This window comes from Pantherophis guttatus, chromosome 4 (genome assembly GCF_059756535.1).
Source record: "Pantherophis guttatus breed Tessera chromosome 4, ASM5975653v1, whole genome shotgun sequence".
Lineage (NCBI taxonomy): Eukaryota > Metazoa > Chordata > Lepidosauria > Squamata > Colubridae > Pantherophis > Pantherophis guttatus.
Genome location: NC_142066.1, coordinates 65,895,670 through 65,915,409, shown reverse-complemented (window position 1 = coordinate 65,915,409; position 19,740 = coordinate 65,895,670). Strand labels below are relative to the sequence as shown.

General features: G+C 38.9%; 1 protein-coding gene across 2 annotated transcripts in view; it reads left to right on the top strand.

Annotated features, from left to right (window-relative positions):
- ERP44 (endoplasmic reticulum protein 44) overlaps positions 1–19,740 on the top strand; it is an 88,135-nt gene that overhangs the window by 51,979 nt on the left and 16,416 nt on the right. For both annotated transcript variants that reach the window (XM_034416384.3, XM_034416383.3), the window contains 3 exons: positions 9,949–10,133; positions 11,073–11,188; positions 12,006–12,063. In XM_034416384.3, the coding sequence (XP_034272275.1) occupies positions 9,949–10,133; positions 11,073–11,188; positions 12,006–12,063 (359 nt within the window). The remainder of the gene's footprint in view (positions 1–9,948; positions 10,134–11,072; positions 11,189–12,005; positions 12,064–19,740) is intronic.

The window sequence follows — 19,740 nt, the reverse complement described above, 5'->3', positions numbered from 1 at the left end:
GCTTCCTTCAGCGGATACTTCTTTTTACACAGAAAACTCACAAATTTATTACTCTCTCCTCTTTTTTTTTATTAAAAATTTTTAAAAATTTTTACAAATGTTTTCCCATCCCACCTCCCACCTCCCTCCCTAACCCTTCCCCCCCGACTTCCCAGAGCAAAATACATAGGGTATAGCATTTAACAATCATATACTAACATATGCTAACTATCTATAGATTCCTATCTCCCTCTTGTACTTTTAACTCCCCTTTTACATGACTAAATTTAAATACTTTCTAAAGTCTCTTTATTCATTCATAAACTATTTGAAACTTTTTAATCCAATATTTGTTTTGAATATAGTCAGTCCATCTTCTCCATTCCAAAATATATCTTTCATTTGAATGGTCCTTCAAATACGCTGAAATTTTGGCCATCTCTGCTAAGTTCACTACTTTTAGTGTTTAGTACGCAAATCTTCCTTCTTCCAATACTGCGCCACCAAAAGTCTTGCTGTGGTTATTAAATTTAAAATCAAATTAGTCTCTATAACCGTACAATCTGTAATTATATTCAGCAAGAACAGCTGTGGAGTAAACTTTATCTTCTTTTTAAGAATATTTTGCATAATCTACCATATTTTTATCCAAAATGTTTTGAATTTTTTGCATGTCCACCATATATGATAATACGTGACATCATCACACTCACATCTCCAACACTTGGATTGCAAGCTTGGATACATACAAGCTAACTTTTTAGGATCTAGATGCCATCTATAAAACATTTTGTAAAAATTTTCTCTCAAGTTTTGGGCTTGTATAAATTTTACATTTCTAACCCATATTTTTTCCCACGTTTCCATCATTATTGGCTCCTCAATATTTTGTGCCCATTTTATCATACAATCTTTAACTAACTCCGTTTCTGAATCTATTTCTATCAATGCGTTATACAACCTTTTTATATGCATTTGGCTCTGATCTCGGATTTGTTTTACCAAGTTTTCCTCATTTTGCATGATACCAATTTTCTGATCCTCTTTCCATCTAGCTTGTAGCTGTCCATACTGAAACCAAGTTTGAATTATCCTTTCTTCTTTTAATACATTCAAAGACTTTAACTGTAATGTACCTCTTTCCATATTAAGTAGCTCTTTATATGTAATCACATCTTGTTTTTGTTCTGCACTTACGTTCTCTATGGCATGTCTGGGTAGTGCCCATATAGGTATCTTATCATTTAATTTGTATTGATATTTTTTCCAGATAATAAAGCATTCCTTAATATATGACTTTTAAAAATCTTATCCACTTTCTTATCATATAATAAATAGGCATGCCATCCATATATCAAATCATATCTCTCAATATTCAATATTCTTCTTTCTGTTAAATTAATCCAGTCACTGATTGCTGATAAGGCTGCTGCTTCATAATATAGTCTTAAGTTGGGCATTTTAAGACCTCCTCTTTCACGTATATCTTGCATTATTTTTAATTTTATTCTCGGTCTTTTCCCTGCCCAGACAAAGTTATTAATACCTTTTGCCATTCCCTCAAATTTGCATCTTTTTTAAGTATAGGTATCATTTGAAAAAGAAATAAAAATTTAGGCAAAACATTCATTTTTACTGCTGCTCTTCTTTCCAACAAAGACAATTGTAGTTTTTTCCAATTGTCCATCTCTTTCTGATTTTTTTGCCATAACGGTTCATAATTATACTTATATAATTTTACATTTGAAATTGTAATATAAATCCCTAGATATTTGACCTTTTTTACTATTTCAAATCCTATTACTCTAATTCATTTTTTTGATTTATAGTCATATTTTTAGTTATTATCTTTGTTTTCCCCATATTTATTTTAAATCCAGATACTTGTCCATATTGATTAATTATATCCATTAAGCCTATAGCTGATTGCGCTGGTTAGGTTAAAGTAACAACCAAGTCATCTGCAAATGCTCTTAGTCTATAATTATAATGCCTAATTTTAATTCCCTTTATTTTGTCTGACTCACGTATTTTATTCAACAAAAGTTCCAAAGTCAAAATAAATAATAATGGAGACAGGGGACACTCCTGTCTTGTTCCCTTTTCAATTTTTTTTTTTTAATTTGATTTATATGCCGCCCTTCTCCGGGGACTCAGGGCGGCTTACAATGCGCTAAGCAATAGCCTTCATCCTTTTGTATATTTATACAAAGTCATCTTATTGCCCCCACAACTGGGTCCTCAATTTACTTACCTTAGAAAGGATGGAAGGCTGAGTCAACCTTGACTCAGGTTGTTAAAGGTTTCTGTTAAGCTACCATTAATTATTATTTGTGCTGTTTGTTTCTGGTATATTGCCTTAATGGATTGTGTAAAATACTCTCCAAACTGCATCTTTTGTATTATTTTCAGTAAAAAATGCCAATTCAATCGATCAAATGTTTTCTCCGCATCCAAAAATATAAGCACTGCAGGGACTTGGTTATTCTTCCCCAAATACTCTAATATATTAACAATTTGCCTTACATTGCTTTTCATTTGTCTCCCATTTATAAATCGTGATTGATCATTGTGAATCATTTGTTGCATGACTGACATTAACATATTTGCTAATATTTTAGCAAAAATCTTGTAGTCTGTGTTAAGTAACAATATAGGCCTATAATTTTTTGGCTGACTATGATCTTGATCCTCTTTCGGGATCAAAGAAATAAAGGCTGTTCTCCAAGATGGGGGTACTTCTCCTCCGGATTGTATTTTACTAAAGAGTTCCCTAAGTGGTTCCACCATTTCTAACTACAATTTTTTGTAATAAACAGCTGTCAAACCATCTGTTCCAGGAGCCTTACCAACTTTTAACTGCTTGATTACCAAGAGAATTTCCTCAGAGGTTATCGGTTGATTCAATCTTTCCCTTTGCTCATCTGTAATTGTAGGAATATTCTCCCTCTGTAAATATCTATCTATATCTTGGATTTTTCACTAGCATACAACCTCGTGTAAAATTCTAAAAATGCTTTTTAAATCATATTTTGTTAATACACCTCTTTACCTTTGTATTCTATTTTCTCTATAGTACGTAACTTTTGTTTTTTCCTTAACAAATATGCTAACCATCTACCTTCTATTAGAAATATTCCCTAAGATAGTAGATACTTCTGTGTTCATGCACAAAGCACATTAGAATCTACTCCCCACTGAAGCAATCTCCAGGATTTGGGGAGAGCTCATTGTCTACAAAAGGTGTCTCATGGCGTTTGGAACTCCACAGAAGGTAGACATATCGTATATTTTCTTGATGCAAGGACTATATGTCTTTCCTGTTTAGCTTCAAGCCCTTCCTCCAGAATTGCAAGTTATTAATTCTTATAGAGAACAAGAGTGCACATTTGGATTACATAAAAATCGAACTTCAGTTAAGGGTTTATGCAGAGTGAATTTATAAGAGGCAAACTAGTAACTCACAATTGACCCAATAAACTCTAGAGCTTCAACCTTTTTCTAATAGATTCCCTTGATCTATGCTCTATTCTCAGACTTTTTCAGTCAGAAGAAGCATCACTGTATTTACCTTAGATATTTAAAAGTTAGAGCTTGAATTTAAGTTTGAGTGTAGCTTGGACAAGAAAATAATTATTCAGCCTTATGGTTTTGGAGTGTGTTTCCACCATTTGGATATATGGATTTATTTGAGCAGCTTTTGTTGGAACAGATAGATAAGTACTGTCTCTTTAGACTGCTCTGCTGTCCACAAGGACACATCAAGGGAGCCTCAAACCTGAAATTACTTGTAGTACATAGGATTTCTTCTTGAGAAGTCTGTTGGGCTTGGTCTTCTTTTGAGCCACTTCATTTATTTTAAGATATCCTGGAACATGATTTGCTGTAAGACCATTCAATTATAATTGCCTTAATTTAGCCCAAACAGTTACATTCAGCAGGACCTGCAAACAAGTTTTGTTAAAAATTGCAACCCACAAATAGATCACCTATAAAGTTGCAGGAAACTGCCATTTTTAGTTGTATTCAGTATTAATTCAGCACTATGACTCAGTGCTCTAGAGCAGTTATTTTTAACCAGGGGGTTGTAAGATATTTCAAGGAGCCACAGATAAAAACATATAATAGGAGCTACATGCTGAGGGTACCATAGAAAAGTGATAATAGATAATCCCTGATTTACAACCACAATTAGGACTGTAATCTTAGTCATTGATTGAAGCAATTATTAAGAGAGTTGCCTACATGACTGCATCACTCAACAACCACAATTCTGGCACTCCCAGTTGCTATTGTTAAATAATCTCTTGGATCATTAAGCAAAAAAAATGAAAATTCAGTTCCCCATTCTTTACTGAAGGGAACTGCTTTGGCAGTGTCTGCCCCATCTGGTCCCTTAGAAAAAAAAGGCCTTGGACTCCATTTGGTAAAAGCAAAGGATTCTTTTACTAAAGATGTTAGTTGCAGTAAAGTCAAGCCAGCTCTAAATTCACCAGAGTTCTCAAAATACAAAAAAAGTTCACACACAGCCCATCCATCCCATTCACCCCATGACCAGTCTGTTTCCAACCAACTGGAGCTCCCCAAGATGTTTTGAGAAAGCTGAGATGTTTGGAGGTAATCCGCATATTTCTCAGGGTGCCTGGTTATGGGATGCTAGTACAAACAGGATCCAGCTGCTCTGGTCTTTATCACCTGTCATTCCCCCCTTCTGATTTCCCATCACATACGCACACAGCTTTATTGCCCTTTTATCCTCCTCCCCACCTTCCAGCTTTTGATGCCAGGATGCCTGTGAGGTGCCAGGCCAAATCACACAGAGCTGACATTCTGCTCCCCCTCCCCCGATAGAGATTAGCAAACAGTTCAATTGGGTTTCTCTGGGTGTCGGTCATGAAATTTTTAAAGCAGTTTTGGGGCTTTAATATGTTGGGAGTCGACCCATTCAGTTTCTGAGAGGGGATAGGTCTTTCCAGGATACCAAGTACTGGATTCCCCCCCCCCCCGATGTATACAAGAGTTCAAAATGTCTTTGACTTCGAAGTGCTGCTCTTCCTCGATCATAATGGGGTCAGGAGGTGGTTGCGATTTGGGAATGCAAAGAAGATACGATTTCTGGTTTCAATAGGCTACAATGAAATACTGGCTGTACATGTCTGAGCATTTTTGGCTACTCAAGTTCTACAGTTACTGGTTTAATAATTCCTTTAATGGGGAAAGGTCCAATGTATTTCGGCCCCAATTTTTTGGACGGTTGTGTAGATTGTAAGAATTTGGTAGATATAGACCTTGTCTCCCACTTTAAAGTCCTTTTGGCTTAATGCCCTTATCAGCCTGTTCTTGGTATGCTTTCCTAGCTTCATCCAAAGCTTTTCTCACCACTGGCCAGGTGTTCTGTAACTGAGCAACCCAATCTTTCAGTGATGCAGTTAATGGGGTGACCTGAAGTAATTAATGGTTTTGAAGTAAAGTTTTGTCCTGTGGCCACTTTAAATGGAGGGAATCCGGTGCTGCTGTGAACTGAGTTATTCTAGGCGATCTCTGCAAAAGGGAGGAGGCCGTCCAATTGTCCTGCTGGTAATATAACATCTGACTTATTGTTCCAGGATGCCATTGGTTTATTCACAGTCCCCATTAGTAGTTGGATGATTCAAGGAGCTGAGCCCCTGAGTGGTCCCCAAAAGTTTTAGGAACTACTGCCAAGATCACAAAATGAATTGGACTCTGCGAATTGAGATTATTCTTTCTGGAGCACCATGAATAATTTAGCCAAAGTGCATGCAGAGGAAATTTTTTGACATGGTGTGAAGTGCACTTGCTTGTAAACCAAATCGGTTATCACCCAAATTATCATATTACTTGAGCTTTCGGGCAATTCTAAGATAGTCCATTGATATCTCTTTCCATGGAGCTTTAAGTACTGCTACTGGCTGGAGAAGCCCAGGTGTTTTCCCTTGTCGCCTCTTGGCAGAAGCACAACTGAGGCAGCTAGCCACACAGGTCTCTATATCCTTTTTCAGTGACAGCCACCAAAATTGCCACTTGATTAGGTGCAGGATTTTTACAAAGCCAAAATGCCCCGCCATTTTTGAATCATAGCTTTTTTGCAGAACCATTCATTCTTGGCTTTGTGGGACATATAGTTTGGCTCCCACCCAAGCTAGACCATCTTGCATTGTACATTCCCCTTATGGATTTGGAACCATTTATCCTCCTCCAAAGCTGCCTTCAGGGCGCCCTTTAAATCATCAGCTAGTTGCTTTTCATTTTGGCTTGTGCCTGAGTGGTGACTGGGGCTGCCAGTTTTCTGAGGGGGTGACTGGTTTAATTTTTTTTTTTTAATTTGATTTATATGCCGCCCTTCTCCGGAGACTCAGGGCGGCTTACAATGCGTTAAGCAATAGCCTTCATTCTTTTGTATATTTATACAAAGTCAGCTTATTGCCCCCACAAACTGGGTCCTCATTTCACCTACCTTAGAAAGGATGGAAGGCTGAGTCAACCTTGAGCCTTGGAGAGATTCGAACCAGCAGAAATTGCAGGCAGCTGTGTTAATAATAGGGTGCACTAAACCACTGTACTATCAAGGCTCTTGATCTCCTCCAGCTTTGAACTATTGTATTGCAGCAGCCTGGATAAAGCATTTGCTAGAAGGTTTCTTTTCCCAGGGAGGTATTGTAATGTGAAGTTGAATTGTTTAAAGTACTGGGTCCACTGGGCCTGTTTGGTAAATAGTCTAAGGGGGAGGGGGGCTTCAAGGCTTCTAAATTTTTAAAGTCTGTCCATATTTTCCCTCCTTCTAGAAAATGCATCCAAGTTAGGAGCACCCAGCACACTATATAGGCTTCCTTTTCCAAGACTGCTTATCTTTGCTCCATCTCATTTGGCTTTGAAGAAATGTAGGCATGTGGCTGTAGGACCCCTTGCTCGTTTTCCTGTTGAAACGCTGCGCCCACCACAACACCACTAGCATCAGCTTGAATGATAAAGGGGGTGTTGGGGTCTGGGTGTTTCAGCATTGGCTCTGCTGCAAACAGACATTTAAGCTCTTCAAATGCAAGCTGGCATTCCATAGTCCATATAAGTGGCTGGTTGGGTTTGGGTTTCCTCTCCTCCTTTGTCTTTAGTACCTAGATTAGTGATGGGAAGGCTATCTGAGCAAACAAAGGGATAAATTGGCAATAAAAGTTCGCAAATCCCAGAAAGCTTTGTAGTTGCTTTCAGGTGTGGGGAGCAGCCCACTCTAGCACTACCCACACCTTTTTGGGTCCATCTCTTTCTCTCGTGGGAAATGCTATAACCCAGATATTCAATTTTACTCTGGTAGAATTTGCATTTGCATAGCTTAGCATATAGTTCGGTCACTCAAAGCTTCTTGAGAACACCTCTAACTAATTTCACAATGAGATATTTGGAGGTAATGCACATATTTCTCGGGGTGCCTGGCCATGGGATGCTGGTACAAGCAGAATCTGATTGCTCTGGTCTTTATCATCTGTCATTTCCCTTTCCCGATTTCCCATCACATACACACACAGCTTTATTGCACTTTCATCCTAACCCCCTTCACTTCCAGCCTTTGATGGCAGGATGCCTGTGAGGCAACAAGCTAAATCAGGCAGAGCTGACTGGCAGGCTGCAGGGATGGAACTGGGAACTTCAGTATCTGGGTTACCTTTAGCCAACCTGCCAAAGGAGTTTATCTCCTCTCCATGTGTGAAGAAGTGCTGAAACAAATCTTCAATCTTCCAGATCTGACCTAGTGTTGTGGCCCGCCAACTGCCAGCAGAGCTGGCAGCAGATTCGAATGATGAGGAGGTTGGGAAGAACTTGGGCCAGGTTTGTTTATTTGAACTGACTTAATTTGCAGCCTTTCAACTGGGAGCTCACAGCCTTGCAATTATTATAATAAGCTGATACCGCCTATTGCTTCAATTAACTCCTTGCAGGATTCTGGCCTGGACTTTAGGTAAATGCACCCAGGCCCCAGGAGGGAAGGGAGCTTGATACCACCTGGGGCCATGAGGGAGGGGCTGCAGTAGCTGCTTAGCTGAGCTGGTTGCTCCTACTGGCTGCTGGGGCCGGGACTCACCCTCGTCACTGCCACTGGCAAGGATCGGGAACTTCTCCAGTGGCTTGTCCCTGCCGTTAAAGCTTCATGTTGCACTGGAGTGGCTCGCTTCAGGCTTTTCCCTCCTGCCATCAGTCAAAACTTCAGGCTGGTGAGGCAGAATCTGACAGGGGGACTCGGGCTCCATCATTTCAGAAGCGGCTGGGCAGCTTGGTGGATCACTTCCTCCGTTACCTCCAACTGGTACAGAGGTTCCACACCCCGGATGCCCATGTGGTCAAACCACTTCCTCAGCCGCTCCAGCAAAGAACTCAAAAGTGTGATCAAGTATTTCCACTCTCTCGGCTCATCCTAGTCTACCACTCTCCTTTCTCTCCACTGCATGAGTTGGGCCCCCATGTACATGAATGCCGCCACAGGGAGCTCAATTTGCACTCTTCCGGGGGCTCTCCTCCACCAGAATTCATTTGTTGCGAGGTAGGGGCTTCTCCGATCGCTGCTTCTTCCCACACCTCTGTCAGGTTGGACTTCCTTGCTCACTTGGGCTCCTGCTTGCATCGTCACTAGTTCCTCCACTGGCTTGCCTGTGGCCTCCTTCCCTTTTTTTCAGCCATCTCTTCCTAAGGATTTCCCTTCCCCCTGAAGTGACCGGGCGGAGGGCCGGTGCTCAGGAATCCTAGAGTTTTGACAAGTTTACGGAGTGTTGGTTTAATGTCATGGTTCCGAATAATGCTGCAAATCAATTCAAGACTCTTGAGGCCTTGGCTTCCTCAAAATCTGGTTTATTGAGTACATCATATCAGCACGGTCAAAGGTGAAACCAACACTGAATAATTCCTGTGTTTTTGGTATAATTAAAGAATAGATACTGGCCATCCCCCTTGTGTCACAGGTCATGTCAGCCAACCAAGTAGGTGATGAACTTCTCAGCACTCCCTCCTGCCGTTGCTAGGGCATGTTGATCTGGCCTTGGGTTTCAGGAACCTTATCCTTGTTACGTCTGGCACATTGGAGGAAAACATTCTACATTCCACATCTTCCACCCCGCCAGCCTCCAAGCATGGCAATTAAGAAACATTAGCTAGAGTCTTTTCAAGAGTTGGCATGCTATCTTGCTGACATTAGAAAAAACAGAAATTACTGTCTGTACTTGGTAATGGCGTCTTAAGGGGCCACAGGGGGAAAATAAGATCAGAAGATGGTCACAGGAGAAAAAATGGTTGGGAAACACTGCTCTAAAGGAATTCTTTAGCCCACAAATTTTATCATCATGGTTTGTAAAATAAGTAAAATCTTTAACTCTGTTTCTTAATACCTTATCAATAATCTTATAAGAGGAAGACTGGAGCAGACTTTTGTGGGGTGTCTCAAAATACTGTTGATGTATCAGGAGGAAATCCAAGTAGCATCTTTTGTGTGTGCTACTTTAGAACACAAGGCTAGCACTGATGATTTGTTTGGGTAATGAAATGTCTGTAAGAAAACAACCAAGCTCAGACAACACCAAGGACCCCTCAAAAGTCTTCTTTTTCTATAATTGGCAAAAAGTGCATTATTATTTTGGTATTCGGATCAATGCCTGGAGGTATGATTTGAGATCATTTTATTAATCATTATTTTGTTTACAGTTCAAACAAACAATTAAAAAATAGGAATGAATGAGTTTTGAAGTGACCATGAAAAAAAAGTATGCACTATACAAAAAATAATTGAGGTTTTAATAGACTCATTGCTTCATTGAAGTTAAAGCAACAAAATGTAATTACTTCTGCATTATCTTTCTTAAAGATGGGAAATATAATTTTGATTCCTTCTAAATTGTATATAAATGTAAAGAAATGCAAACTATATAACACTTGAGTGTACATGTTTTCAAATACTTTGTAATTGTTTTTCAGCTGACATAGCTCAAAGATATAGGATAAGTAAATACCCAACCTTGAAGTTGTTCCGGAATGGAATGATGATGAAGAGAGAGTATCGAGGTCAGAGATCAGTGACAGCAATAGCAGATTATATCCGGCAGCAGAAAAGCAATCCAATTAGAGAAGTACTAAGCTTGGAAGAAATTAACTCTCTTGATGTGAGTTTGTATGTATATAAGTATATGTTGATTGCCATATATAAATTTGAAAATCCATGTTAACTGCTTAGCAAGTTACACTCATTTTCTCATTTAGTGAAGATTGTTTAGAAGTCTTATAACCACTATTATAATATTTTTAAATATTTTAAATTTTCAAACTTTTAAAATATTTTTAAAATTAATGCTAATTTTAATAACTTCCTTGGTAGCATTTCAAATATTGTAGAATAATTTTGGTTATGTGATCTACATTGCAGTGAAAGCAAACTTATTATTAGTCATAAAATTTGTAGTCCTTAATTTTCCAAATGATTATAGTCATGGATGTGGACAGCCACCATCCAAAGTGGACAAGGGACTGGATTAAGGCAGAGATGAGCCAGATTTAAGTCTACCATCAGCGATCAAAGATAACCTTGAGTCAATCACTCCCTATCTATCCAGTTTACCTCGACTCCCATGGGGAGAAAATAAAAGGAGTATTAAATATGCCTTACAAACAGTCATTATAATCTATCATGGGCTCCTGTAAATGAGAACGCAGAGAATCTTGAAGTTTATGTGTGTTTCAAGCCCAAGAATATATTTGGATAGACATTTATCTACTGTTGTATAAATTCTGTAGTCACTGTTTTTGTGACTGGAAGGAAATAGATGATATCTTCTACACAGGCACATGTAAAACATTATTTCAATGAAAATATAGGTTCTTAATAAAAATGGATATAATAATAAGATTAATACTTCCAAGATTGTCTGCACATTTTTTTATTTGTTGCAAGGGTATACTTGAGATCCTGGACTATGATTTTATTCTAATGTTACATTTGATTCTAATAGATATCATCTGTTTGTTTAAAGAACTATAGAATTTATGAAAATATTAATTTCTTTAAAGGGTGAGTTAGAATGTTATGTATGTTTTATGTGTTACAGCGCAATAAAAGAAACATTATTGGCTATTTTGAACAAAAAGACTCTGATAATTACAGGAACTTTGAAAGAGTAGCAAATGTTTTGCATGATGACTGTGTCTTCCTAGCTGCATTTGGGTAAGATTTTTAAATGTAAGAAATAATTGCAATAGATTAAATAACAGTGTATTAAATATTGAAAATATAACTTTTATCCTTATGAATTAACACATGATTCAAAAAAGTTTTACATTTGCATCCTTTCTTTAACAATGCTATGAAAGCTATTTTAAAATATTTTTTTTTCAAATTTGGTCTTGAAACTACTCTCTCCATAAAACAGCAGCCCTATTACTGTTATTTGTATCTTCCTTATACACATTCAATCTTGGGAAATCAGTCTAGGGGCAGAGAATTACAGAAATTGGGAAGCTCCTATGATTGTAGTAGTGCAGTGATTAGAATGCAGCACTCAGGCTAATTCACTACTCACTGTAGGAGTTCGATTCTGACCAGCTCAAGGTTGACTCAGCCTTCCATCCTTCTGAGGACGGTAAAATGAAGACCCATATTGTTGAGGGCAATATGCTGACTCTGTAAACTAGAGAGGGCTATAAAGCACTGTGAAGCAGTATATAAGTCTACATGTCATTGCTATGTTTTCAGGCAGGAAACCAGAGTTTTAAACTATTTGCTGGTCTGTTCACTGCAGCTAGCACTTAGAATGATAATCAAATTAGGATGTGGTGTTTGAATATATTCTCATGCAGGGCAGAAAAAAATTAAAACCAAACGGTTTTGTTTTTGCCTTTGCTAATAAATAATGGCTAAAATAAATGATACTTTAGCATGATATCTGGATTGAGCCAATGACTAAAGATGTGTTGCTATTCCAGTATTTATTTTCTTATTTCATATCCTAGAATAGTAAGATCAAAATTATTTTAATCCTTAGGTCTGTTTCCAAACCAGAAAGATTTAGTGGGGACAACATAATATATAAGCCAACAGGGGTAAGTTTGATTTTCCCCCCTATCTATTAAATTTGATGAAATGTTTAAAATTAGTCCAAATCCATAAAATTATGCATACAGGTACTCCTCAACTTATGACCACAATAGAGCCCAAAATTTATGTTGCTAAATGAGAAGTGTGTTTCACCCCATTTTATGACTTTTCTCACCACGTTTGTTAAGTGTATCACTGCATTTGTTAGAAAGTTAGAAACATAGTTTTTAAGTAAATCTGGTTTTCCCATTGACTTTGCTTGTCAGAAGGTTGCAAAAGATGATCACATGACCCCGGGACACTGCAATCGTCATAAATGTGAGTCAGTTGTCAAGCATCCAAATGTAAATCACATGACCATGAAGACAACAGTCAAAAGTGTGAAAATTGGTCATAAGTCACTTTTTTCAGTGCCATTGTAACTTTGAACAGTCACTAAATGAACTGTTGTAAGTTGAGGACTACCTATATATGATAGTAGTAATTGTATTTCATTCTTCTAGAAATACAGGTTTAAATCGCTCAAGATAGGTAGCATTAGCCAGGCTCCCAAATAAGTATTTATTATTTATATTTCATTTATATTTCTTCTTGATCTCTATACTCCATGGCTTTCTGCATCTATCTAAAGAATCACAAGAAAAGTCTTTATTACAGTGTGGAGCAATAGTTTTTACTGAAGTAATCTCTTGATTTTTTTATATCTATTTAGTTTTGACTTCATTTCTATTTATTATTTTTATTATTTTATTAAAAGGTATTTTTCAGTGTGTTTTTTAAATCTTGGGGTACTGTATGACTCTGAAGGCTTCCTTTCGGAAATATACTAATTAAGACAGTACACTTGCCCATATAATAGAATTATCTGGTTTTATCTGCTTACAGATAAAAGATCTGTTTTTAGTGGATACTTGCAGCATTTCCAGACTGAACAGCTCTGCTTTTCCTTGTGGGCCATTGTCATTATATTAGACTATTTATTTAAAGTAGAACATGGCTTGTTACAATTTCATTCTAAATCAATTTATAAGTCTGGTTTTGAACTGGAAATTGTATTTTGACATTTTTGGTCCTAACAATTGGATCCTACAACTTAAAACTGATATTAGAGTTTCTTGGAGTCAGAGCATCAGATTCTATAATTAGACAAAGTTCTTACCCCAAGAGGATAGATCTCATTCCAAAAAGAAAACTTCCAAGAGTTACATTACCAGTCCTTGAAGCATTCACTATATAGTAGGCTATGACATCACGGCCTAAGGGATTGAATTTTGAGAATCCAAAAGTCGATACCTTTTAAAATATTTTTGATACTTTGATTCTTTTTGCTGTGACATCACAGCATAAGGGACTGAGTTTTGAGAATCCAAAAGTCGATACCTTTTTAAAGATTTCTGATACTTTGCTTCAAGTCACAGTCATGTTCTTAAGAACATGTTAACTTCTCTGTAGCTTATAAATTACCCTTATCCATCAAAGGACTTTTTGTGTAATGCCCAATGTTCTTATGATTCAATATTCACTTATTTTGTTGGCTAGCATTGTGATTGAATCCTAGAACCTTCAATAAACTATCACCAGCTCTTTAATTAGAAACAAGATCAAACCATTTTCATCCAAGTAATTATATAATGTGAAATTGCAGTAAAGTTATTTCCTTTTATTGTTTTCCATAAAAACTCTAATTTACAACTCAGACATGCAGAATATGGTTGTCACAAGCAGATTTCTCCCAGAAAATCAGAAATCCAAAAACATACGAATACTTTTAAAAAACAGTCAGTTATTCAAACAAAAGAGATACCTTTGCAAATATAACAAACCTTCTTTGCTCTAAATTGTTAGGTATTTGCAAACTTTGAGGAGACGATAAAATGCAATAGCTGGTAGATAAATAAGACAAGTTTCAGTATGCTGATGATACTCAGCTGTACATCTCCACCCCAGACCACCCCAATGATGCCCTTGAAGTGATGTCCTGGTGCCTGTAGGCCGTGCGGGCCTGGATGGGGAGAAACAGGCTCTGACTCAACCCTCAACCAACTCAACCAAGACCGAGTGGCTGTGGCTTCCGGCGTTCCCGATATAGCCAGCTGGTACCATCGCTGGTTATTGGGGGCAAATCACTGGCCCCCACGGAGAGGGCTCGCAACTTGGGCGTCCTCCTGGATGCACGGCTGTCTTTAGAAGAGCTTATGACGGCCATGGCCAGGGGGGCTTTTTATCAGGTACGTCTGATACGCCAGTTGCGTCCCTTTCTGGATTGGGACTCCCTACATACGGTCACTCAGACACTCGTCACTTCCCACCTGGACTACTGCAATGCTCTCTACATGGGGCTCCCCTTGGGGTGCACCCAGAAGCTCCAGTTGGTCCAGAATGCGGCCGCACGGGGGATTATGGGAGTGACGGGGCGCTCCCATGTGACACCTCTCCTGCGCAAGCTGCACTGGCTTCCGGTGGTCTTCCAGGTGCGCTTCAAGATGTTGGTGACCACCTTTAAAGCGCTCCATGGCTTAGGGCCGGGTTATTTACGAGACCGCCTTCTGCCGCCACCAGCCAGTACGCTCGCACAGAGAAGGCCTCCTCAGGGTGCCGTCGGCCAGACAATGTCAGCTGGCGGCCCCCAGGGAGAGAGCCTTCTCAGTGGCGCCACCTGCCTTCTGGAACGACCTACCCCCAGAGATAACGCACAATAACAGACCTCCGGACTTTTCGTCGGGCCCTGAAAACTCATTTATTTCATCTAGCCGGGCTGGCTTGATCCCATCCTTTTGGTTTTAATTTGAAATTGGTTTTAACTGGGTTGTTTTAAATTGTGGGCCGAAATTATTTAATGTCTTTTAAACTGTTTTTTAAATTTTATATGTTATATTTTATCTCGGCTGTTCACCGCCCTGTTGGAGAAGGGCGGTATAAAAATTAAATAAATAAATAAAAATAAAAAAATACAATCCCCTCCCAAGGAAATTGCTATGTGATTACGACCATTAGGTGTGTACATCCCAACTGTGACAAAATGAAACGTTCTGGGAAACTTCAAAACATTTTTTTTCCTAATGATAGCAAACTGATTTTCTGGGATGGATCAGCTTTTTATTTAACCTATAAACTAGAAGCAGCTTGTGCTCTATGAAATCCATCTGTATGGGGGAAGATATATATCTGGAACAGTAATGGGTTGTCCCTGGTTTGGACTGGTTCGCAAGAACTGGTAGTAAAACTGGCAGGAGGCTCCGCTCACCGCCCCGGATGTCATCATAGGTGATCTGCACATGCACAGAAGCTTCTGTGCATGCACAGAAGCTTGGCGTACACGCGATTCCGTTGTGAACCAGTATTAAAGGTAGGTAGAACTCACCCCTGATCTGGAATACCATAGAATTCATTGTTGAAAATTAACTTCTAGAAAACAACCAGGCCATTTTTAGAATAACTATATTAGTTCAGTCTATACAAGGAACAGATTCTATTTCCTGAATGGCGCATTTTCAATTATAACTTCAGTAAATTACCTGATCATAATCTTCTCACTGACTCCTTTATTTTTAGAAGGTATGGTCTGCAGCATGTGTTGCTTCCTGAGAAGAGCAATAAACTTTCTAACCATTAATAGGCTGAATATTAAATTAAATTAAAATTGTAAAATTATTCTTTTCCTATCAACAATTTCTGAGAATCTCCATTCCCTGTCAAGGACAACTGATCACATATGACAGCAATCTCATCTTCCTTCTTGTAACATAAAAAAAACAAAACATGTCAAAAAGCCATCTAGTTTAATCTTTTGTGTCATTTAATGTCTAGCCTGATAGATTAGGGAATAACAAAATAACAGAATTGGAAGGAACCTCGGACGTCTTCTAGTCCAACTTCCTGCTCAAGCAGGAGTCAGACAAATGGTTGTCCAAACTCTTCATAAAAACTTCTAGTAATGGAGAATCCACAACTTCTGAATGCAAGTCATTCCACTAATTGTTCTAACTGTCAGGAAATTTCTCTTTAGTTCTAAGCTGGTTCTTTCCTTGATTAGTTTCTATCCATTGCTTCTTGTTCTACTTTTGTTTCCCGAAAAGTAGAAAAGGGAACAAGGGGATCAGCCATATTGGACTTAATTCTTACTAACAGAGACGAAATGATAGAAGGTGCTGAAGCTACAGGAACCTTGGGGGCAAGTGATCACACAATATTGGAATTCAATATTATGCAAACACAAGTAGTAGAACAAAGTCAAACTAGAGTCTTAGACTTTAAGAGAGCTAATTTCAATAAACTTAGAGAGAGCTTGAGAAGGATTCCATGGTGAGAATCTTCAAGGGGAAAACAACTCAAGAAGCTTGGGAAATTTTGAAAAGTGAGATTATAAAAACCCAGTCTAGCACAATACCAATGAAGAAGAAAAATAATAGATCTCAAAAGAAACAGTATTGCTGCATAAAGATCTCTCTAACACAGGGGTCCCAAACCTTTCATAGCTCAGGGATCACTAAATTCATAATTTTAAATCTCATGGACCACTAATACGATCTGCCTAATGACTGGCTGGGTGGGCATGGCTAGGTGATCATGTGATTGGATGGGCATGGCCAACTTGATGTCACTCACGTCAAGGGGCAGCTTGGCAGCCTTTACTCACCCCTCCCCTGCCAGCCACTCCTCGCCTCCCCACCCAAGCTCCTTAGGGCCCCAACAGGTAGCAGTTGTTGCAGCTAAGCAGCCACCATGAGAAAGAGTTGGCAAAACAGCTCAGTTCAAATCGGATCTGATCGGGAAGGAGGATCAGCAGAAGCACCTCACTGAGGACTACAAGCATAGGCTTTCCAAGCAGAGGGAAGACCTGTGGGAGTGCAAGGCCAGGTACCGGCGCCTGGAGGCTCAGCGGACTGAGATAGTCAATCAGTTCCAGGCCATGATACAGTCCCACTGGAACAAGGTCCTCCGGCGGCACTTCCCTCTAGTCTTCGCCCAAAGCCCCGCACAGGGGGCCGAAGCAGACCCCAAGTCAGAATTTCTGCCCCCCTCCAACCTGCACAAAAAGATCCCAAAGGGGGAGACTCTCTTCAGCAACACAAACATTCATTGCACGTATCTGTCCCAGGGCTGTAGTTTGAGGATCCCTGATTTAGTGCAATATAAAAAAATGCAAATAATTTTTCTGCGGACCACCAAAATTTTCTCCACCAGTTGGTGACCGCTGCTCTAACAAATTGAAAGACAAAAAGGACAAATATAAAAAGTAGAAAGAGGGACAAATAACTAAGGCAGAATATCAGCAAATAGCCTGAGCCTGTAAAAATGAAGTAAGGAATGGTAAGGCTCACAATGAACAAAGGCTTGCGACTAAAGTAAAAAATAACAAAAAAAGCTTCTTCCTAAATATTAAAAATAAGAAAAAAGTCAAAGAAACAATTGGCCCATTGCTGGGAGAAAGTGGCAAGAAGGTGACAAGCAACAGGAAGAAAGCAGGACGACTTAACTCATTTTTTGCATCTGTCTTTACACAAAAGGAAAAAACAGTCCAACGTATCAAAAACAGCACCACAAAAAACAGATTAGAAACACGTTAAAATAGGGAAGAAAATGGTAAGTGAACACTTGTCTACCCTAGACAAGTTCAAATCACCAGGACCAGATGGATTACACCCCAAGGTTCTGAAGGAACTGGCAGATGAGATCTCAGAACCACTGAACTATATCTTTCAAAGATCCTGGAGCACAGGGGAACTGCCAGAGGATTGGAAAAGAGCTGATGTAGTTACCATCTTCAAAAAAGGAAAAAAAAATAGATCCAGGAAACTACAGAGCTATCAGCCTGACCTCAATACCAGGGAAGATTCTGGAAAAGATAATCAAACAACGAATCACCGAACACCTAGAAGCAAACCAAGTAATAACCAAAAGCCAACATGGGTTTGTCAAAAACAGATCATGCCAGACTAATCTTAATGCATTCTTTGACGAAGTGACAAAAGTAGTGGACCTTAGGAATGCTGTTGGTATAATTTACTTGCACTTCTGTAAGGCATTTGATAAAGTAGACCATAACCTACTACCAGATAAAGTAGAAAAATGTGGGTTAGACAGCATCACCACCAGATGGATTCGTAACTGGCTGACCAACCGCACTCAACGTGTAATCCTCAATGGAACTGCATCTAAATGGAGGGAAGTATGCAGTGGAGTACCCCAGGGCTCTGTTTTAGGCCCAGTGCTCTTCCACATATTCATCAATGATTTGGACGAGGGGATAGATGGGGAACTCATCAGATTTGCAGATGACACCAAGTTGGCAGGAATAGCCAACACTCCAGAAGATAGGCTCAAGATACAGAAGGATTTTGACAGACTTGAATATTGGGCGCTATCTAACAAAATGAAATTCAACAGTGAAAAAAGCAAGGTTCTACATTTAGGGAAGAAAAACAAAATGCACAGGTACCGTATATGTGGTACCTTGCTCAATAGTAGTAACTGTGAGAGGGATCTTGGAGTCCTAGTGGACAACCATTTAGATATAAGCCAGCAGTGTGCAGCAGCTGCCAAAAAAGCCAACACAATTCTAGGCTGCATAAACAGAGGGATAGAATCAAGATCACGTGAAGTGTTAATACCACTTTATAATGCCTTGGTAAGGCCACACTTGGAATATTGCATTCAGTTTTGGTCGCCACGATGTAAAAAAGATGTTGAGACTCTAGAAAGAGTGCAGAGAAGAGTAACAAAGATGATTAGGAGACTGGAGGCTAAAACATATGAAGAACGGTTGCAGGAACTGGGTATGTCTAGTTTGATGAAGAGAAGGACTAGGGGAGACATGATAGCAGTGTTCCAGTATCTCAGGGGTTGCCACAAAGAAGAGGAAGTCAAACTATTCTTCAAAGCACCTGAGGGTAGGACAAGAAGCAATGGGTGGAAACTAATCAAGGAGACAAGCAATCTAGAACTAAGGAGAAATTCCCTAACAGTTAGAACAATTAATAAGTGAAACAACTTGCCTGCAGAAGTTGTGAATGCCCCAACACTGGAAATTTTTAAGAAGATGTTGGATAACCATTTGTCTGAAGTGGTATAGAGTTTCCTGCCTGGGCAGGGGCTTGGACTAGAAGACCTCCAAGTTCCCTTCCAACTCTGTTATTCTATTCTACCTTCACGTGCTTTGAAAAATAGGTTGACTCCCTCTTCTTTGTGGTAGCCCTTAAATATTGGAACACTGCTATCATATCACCCCGGTCCTTCTTTTCATTAAACTAGACATACCTAATTCCTGCAACCATTATTCATATAAACCATTTTCATACGTTTAGTCCCCTAATCATCTTTGGTGCTCTTCTCTTCACTCTTTCTAGAGTCCTCAACCTCCTTTTTATATTGTGATGACCAAAACTGAGTACAATATTGCAAGTGTGGTTTTACCAGTGATCTTGATTCTAAAAAGAGGAAAGCAGTAGGATTTTTCTTGCATTGCTCCTTGCAGTTAGTGTTTAAGTTATGTACTTGATTCCAGAAAAAAGTGCCTAGGTATCAGGACTAGCCACCATGAATAACACTATTGTTTATGGATTAGTATTGTAAGCTGACCAGAGGTAAGATGGGCAGCCAGTATTTTTTATAAGTAAATAAAAATATTTTTAACAAAAATTTCAATTTAGGATGAGAGCAAATTCCACAATTTATTAAATAGT